The sequence below is a fragment of the Myotis yumanensis genome, unplaced genomic scaffold (genome assembly GCF_028538775.1).
Source record: "Myotis yumanensis isolate MYYU_CA2020_CCGP unplaced genomic scaffold, mMyoYum1.0.hap1 SCAF_12, whole genome shotgun sequence".
Classification (NCBI taxonomy): Eukaryota; Metazoa; Chordata; class Mammalia; order Chiroptera; family Vespertilionidae; genus Myotis; species Myotis yumanensis.
In genome coordinates, this window is record NW_027223763.1 from 16,423,792 (window position 1) to 16,430,196 (window position 6,405).

Consider the following 6,405-nt stretch of genomic DNA (forward strand, 5'->3'; position numbering starts at 1 on the left):
GGATCTGCTATCATTTTTATGTACCTGAGTGTAACTGAATAGCTCAGAATTTTTCAACCTTTCTTTATTTTTACTAAACATCCCAGGGAAACAAACAAACTAACTAACCATAAACTCCAGGCATCATGATGTGTGAAGGTATTCGGCAGAATTATCATTAAATAGTGGTGAGAATTTGGGGAACTTATATAAACCATTGGTCTCACTTTCACGTCTATAAAATGGAAAGAATGACACAAGTTTTATGAATCTTGCAGAGGCCCTCAGTAAAGTGTTATTGCATAAATAGATCTTAATGTATTTGAGAATTTTTGTCAGTTGGAAAGTAAATAAATATGAAGGAATAAAATTATCTAGTAAAGGGAATAAAAAATATTTGGACATCTCTGGGTCCTCACAGCTCTAAAATAATATATTGTGCTTGGCTCCTAAGCAAGAAAAGGGAAGTTTCCCTGTGTAACAGTTAAGAGCATGGTTTCTGATCACACAGACATATTAGACTGAACCCCATGGAGTAGCTGACACTTGGTGATTTTTAATTTATAAAAAATGGTAACACATACATATTAAGTTATAAACATTACATATCACATATGTAATAGATACTAATATACACACACGTGTATTTGTTCGCCATTCTGTCCCTGCTGTACTGCTGTGTGCCTACAGAATTTGTGTCATTTATGTTTCTATTTCTTTAAAACTAAAATAGGTCAAAGAATACAAATCCTTAGAGCAGCTATGAAGAGGTTTTAAAATCTGGAAATGTAAGGCTGATGTGTGGATTTAATTAGGAAATGTAGGTAAAGTCCTTAGCCTGGTACCAAAATGTTCATCTAAATGTTCAGCATTATTAAGAAAGATACTTTGTGGACTATTCTGGTTTTGGAGATATTCTGGCCTCAAGTGGGTTTCAATGGCCACCCATTTCCAGAGTGTCCCTGAGTTTACAGCTGAGGGTCAATGGGAGCCGGCAGGTTCACAGGAGGTCTGACAATGCTCCAACAACGCCCACTCAGTATTGGAGTCTCACGTTACTTTCAGGCAGAAACAACTGACACCATTTTTCAGGGGCTCACCTTCCATTCCTGCCACAGTGAATTATTATGGTTTGGCTCTGGCCTGGTGTAGAAATGTTCCCTCCATGTTCACCAAGATGTAAACTCATAGAGGTGGGCACCTTGCTTTTCTTGCTCACTGCTACACTGCAGTCCTTAGTAGAGGTTCCGACACAGACGTGATGTTAAAAGTAATAATTGAACAAACAGCGAACCCCTCCTTACTTCTATGTGATGAGGTCTTGTGACTACTTTGGAGGTTCAATGTTTTCCTGGAGCCAGACTGGGAGAGAGGGAAGAGGCATACTTCCACAGATGTGAGAAATTAATATGAAAGTATTAAAAAATGAATGGTTTTCCCAATAATGACAGTATGAGATTAGATGTCCCGTTCATCCTTTCTAGGTTCCTGAGACTCCCAAGCCTTCTTCATCTCCAGCAGACAGAAGAGCAGCATGAGGCCTGAGAACCAGAGCAGCGTGTCCCACTTCCTCCTCCTGGGGCTCCCCATCCCACCAGGGCAGCAGGGCGTGTTCTTCACCCTGTTCCTGGGCATGTACCTGACCACGGTGCTGGGCAACCTGCTCATCACCCTGCTCATCAGGCTGGACTCTCGCCTGCACACGCCCATGTACTTCTTCCTCAGCCACTTGGCCTTCTCTGACCTTTCTCTCTCCTCTGTCACTGTCCCTAAGATGCTCAGGAACATGAGGACTCGGCAACAATCCATCTACCGTATGGGATGTATTTCTCAGATGTATTTTTTCATACTTTTTGCTGGTCTTGACAATTTTCTTCTGGCTGTGATGGCATATGACAGGTATGTAGCCATCTGTCACCCTCTGCACTACACCACCATCATGAGGGAGGGGCTGTGTGTGCTGCAGGTGGCTGGCTCCTGGGTTATATCCTGTGGATATGCCCTTCTGCACACCCTCCTCTTGGTCCGATTGTCTTTCTGTGCTGACAATGTCATCATCCACTACTTCTGTGACCTCGCTGCACTCCTGAAGCTGAGCTGTTCAGACACCTTCCTCAATGAGCTGGTCATATACACTGTTGGGGGAATGATTTCCTTTTTGTGTATTGGTGTTATTTTGGGCTCCTATATCCGTATAGGGACCATCATCCTCAGGGTCCCCTCCACTAAGAGACTCTATAAAGCCTTTTCTACCTGTGGCTCCCATCTCTCTGTGGTGTCTTTATACTACGGGACAGCTACAGGTGTTTACTTTTTCTCCTCATCATGGGGTTCCAAAGACATAATTGCTTCAGTCATGTACATGGTAGTTACCCCCATGCTGAACCCCTTCATCTACAGCCTGAGGAACAGAGATATAAAACAGGCCTTAGAGATGTGTGTCAAGAGGATTAAGTTCTTAAAGTGGCATTCACTAAATCCTCTGGTTGCAGTCAGGAGCACAGGGAAATATATCTCCTAAAATTACTGAATAGTCAACATCTCCATATACCTTTAATAGAATATGCATTCTGTTGTCCTGTACAGTGTGGTTAATATGTAAACTAGCTCAAGTTTGCTACATGGATTGTTAATAATGTTATATTCCCAATTAGTAATTTTTGCTTGTTCATCATCTCATAAGATATATGCAAAATATATTATACAATTATAGATGTGGATTTTCTTTTTCTCCCTTGAGATGTGTCAGTTTTTGCTTATGTATTTTTTATACTATGTTATTGATGACATCCTGATTTAGCCTCATGATTTGCATCTGGTGAAATTTTTTTCTACCTGATTCTTTGATGCTGGCTTTTGATGGCTTCAAGTTGATTATGAGGATCTCTTCCCAACTGACATTCAATGACATCCTGTTGGTAGATTGCGATCAGCCATGTTAAGAAAAATTACGCTATGAAAAATGGCATATGCTACAAAATAAGGCTTTTCAAACAAGAGGGCCAGACATTTTAAACATACATTCAAAAGCACACCACTGCATTTATGATTAGGAGATGTTTCTAGAAATGGGCTTTACCTTAACTACTCATCTACTTCGAATATTAGTATACTTTATATCTATCACTATGGATATAGGTACACATACAGATATACAAACAGACGTATGGGTATAAATATATACTAGTATACAATAGAGAATAGATAGAGAATAGATACTAGTATACAATAGGTAGTAAAATGCAGCTTTCTTCTGGTTAGAGTTTAAATGGCATAGTTTTCCCATCAATTTAAACTTTATTTTTTCCTTATACTTCTGAGGTGTCCATTATTAAAAATGTAACCCTGGATATTGCTCATTTTATGTAGAGCAACAATTATTGTATTTCCAGATATTTTTGTCTCTTGACATCTAATCCTATATAATAAAGAGGTGATATGCAAATTAACCCTCACACTCTCACAAGATGGCTGCCTCCGATCAGGCCGGCAGGGGGGTTAGTGAGGGACAACCAAAAAACTAAACAGTGGGCTGCATGGGGCAACCAGGCCAGCGGAGGGGCCATGAGGGGCAACCAGGCCAGCATGAAAGGGGAGCAGTTGGGGGTGACCAGACCAGCAGGAGGGGGCAGTTAGGGGCTATGAGGCTGGGGGTGGGGGCAGTTAGAATCGATCAGGCTAGCAGAGGGGGGCAGTTGGGGGTGATTAGGCTGGCAGGGGGGCAGTGAGGGGGATATAGGCCAGCGGAGAGGGGGCAGTTGGGGGCGACCAGGCTGGCAGGGGGGGCAGTTGGGGTGACCAGGCCAGCAGAGGGGTTAGTGAGGGATGACCAAACGACAAACAGCAGGCTGCATGGGACGATAAGGCTGGTAGAGGGGTTATTAAGGGACGACCCAACATCTGAACAAGCAGGCTGTGTGGGGCGACCAGGTCAGCAGGTGTGTGAGAGAGGGACGACCAGGCTGGCAGAGTGGGACAGTAGGGGTTGACCAGGCCAGCAAGGGTGGCAGTTGGGGGCGATTAGGCTGGCAGGGGGGGCAGTGAGGGGCAACTAGGCCAGCCGAGAGGGGGAAATTGGGGGTGACCAGGCCAGCAGAGGGGGGCTGTTTGGGACAACCGGACTGGCGGGGAGGGGCAGGTAGGAGTGACCAGGCCAGCAGGGAGGGGGCAGTTGGGGGCGACCTGGCCGGCAGCGGGGGGCAGTTAGGGGCAATCGGGCTGGCACGCAGAGGCAGTTAGGGGTGATCAGGCAGGGGGACAGGGGCAGTTAGGGGCAACCAATCAGGCAGGCAGGTGAGCGATTAGGAGCCAGGGGTCCAGAATTGTGAGAGGGATGTCCGACTGCCGGTTTAGGCCCGATCCCCAGGAACGGGCCTAAACCGGCAGTTGGACATCACCCAAGGGGTCCCGGATTGGAGAGGGTGCAGGCTGGGCTGAGGGACCCGCCCCCCCGCCCCCGCACAAATTTTGTGCACTGGGCCTCTAGTATAATCATAATACATTTGAATTTATATTTTCCACGTAACTATATTTTTTATTTGATACATGTTTCACATATATTCTCTCTTGTCTTCCTCCCTTTTGATTAAATGTATATTTTAATCCATTTCCTCAACAGTAGGTCCTTGGGTTACGTCAGGATCTATTCATAAGGCACAGAACCCACCTACATAAGCACCTACGTCACTCACATGGAGCACATACACAGCAGTAATGAAGTGAAACAGTCAAAAAAATTTAAAGGAAAGATAACAATTCCTGACCTTTACTTGTGGTAAATAAGTAATGAAAAACATGAAGCACATATGTACATATGTCGATAGAACAGAACTTTTTTTATATATAGATAAATGGGAGCTGGTGACGTAACCATTAAATGGTGTATGTGAAATCCGACATAACCAAAGGACTGTCTATATTAACTTAATCATACATTTTTATTATTGTTTTATGATTCTTCCCTGTGCTCTTAAGAGATCACTTTTTACACTCTTTAATTTTTAATTGTAGTTTGATATACAAAACATAAAATTTACCATTCTACCCCTTTGAACCATTTAGGACACTCATCAGCAATATCTCATTTTATGACCACTAAAGAAGTCTCCACAGAATATCAACTGAGTATTTTGCAACTGGGAAAAAAATAAGAACAAGGATATCTATGAATTAATACAAAGAAATAGTGAGATATATTGCTAAATGAAAAAAACGCAATGTGTAAAAGAGCATTTATAGTGTGCTACTTCTCATGTAAAAATGAAGGGAAATAAAATATCCAACTGTCTGCCCATTGAGCAAAAAGAAGCACAGGAAGAATAAATCAGAAACTAATAGGATTTTTTATCTACAGGAGGTGGGGCAGAAGCGATGGGGAGATGGGTAGAATTATTTGCGAAGGTTTTTTTTTGTTTTGTTTTTTTGTTTTTTTGGTTTTTTTTAAATATATTTTATTGATTTTTTACAGAGAGGAAGGGAGAGAGATAGAGAGCCAGAAACATCGATGAGAGAGAAACATCAACCAGCTGCCTCCTGCACATCTCCTACTGGGGATGTGCCCGCAACCCAGGTACATGCCCTTGACCGGAATCGAACCTGGGACCCTTCAGTCCGCAGGCCGACGCTCTAACCACTGAGCGAAACGGGTTTCGGCTATTTGCGTAGTTTTGACTATGTTGCCTTTTGCAAGAAAAACATGAATAGAAAAGGTGGCTAGTAAAGCAAAATAGAATAAAACAAATCAAATGAACATAACAAAATTCAAATTAACACCATAATTACACTAAAAGGGAAAATAAAATAAATAACCTAAGTAGTTCTTGAACCTAGAATTTTGTCTATATACTTTCAGAATTCTTAATAAAAAAAAAAACCTCAAAACAAAGTTTTAAGCTGTGGTATGTTATTAACTGTGGTATGAGTTCAAGATTCTGAAACAACTCACCATGTATCCAAAGATTCAGCAAATAAGTTAACACTGAGGAAAAGATAGTGACTCTCACTCTCAGGGAAAGGAGCTCTGTACATGGAAAAGGAGAGGCTGGAAAACTCTCTATGGTGTCAAACCAGAATTGGAGATATCAATTCAAACTCATGGGTTTTAAAATGTATAAACAGGTTGCAATTTATTTTTTATTTATTGTCTGTATATCAACAGCTATATTGTCTTATCCCCCATTATTTGTGTCCCACTCCTGACCCACCTCCTGTGGGTAAACTTCCCTTCAGTTTCTTAGTTTCTAGTTTTTACTCCTTTTGTTTCTGTTATAAGTATTTCCCAGTTGGCTTCTCTGAGATCATTTAGAATCCTTGCAACCAATAAAAACACCTAAAGCTACAAAATAAATAGTTGTAATGGATTATAACTCAAGAGAATAAGTAAGCGTCCATAATGATATGAAAAAAACAAACAAATAAATAAATAAA

At 41.8% G+C, this 6,405-nt stretch overlaps 1 protein-coding gene across 1 annotated transcript; it reads left to right on the forward strand.

The window, feature by feature from the left end:
- Positions 1–1,513: 1,513 nt before the first annotated feature.
- Positions 1,514–2,500, forward strand: LOC139021024 (olfactory receptor 1J4-like). Its single transcript, XM_070431170.1, has one exon. It carries the CDS (start codon positions 1,514–1,516, stop codon positions 2,498–2,500), a length of 987 nt encoding a protein of 328 aa, XP_070287271.1.
- Positions 2,501–6,405: the final 3,905 nt, after the last annotated feature.

Excerpts from the sequence above, each read along its gene's own strand:
- LOC139021024 (XM_070431170.1), top strand. The coding sequence starts at position 1,514 with ATGAGGCCTGAGAACCAGAGCAGCGTGTCCCACTTCCTCCTCCTGGGG.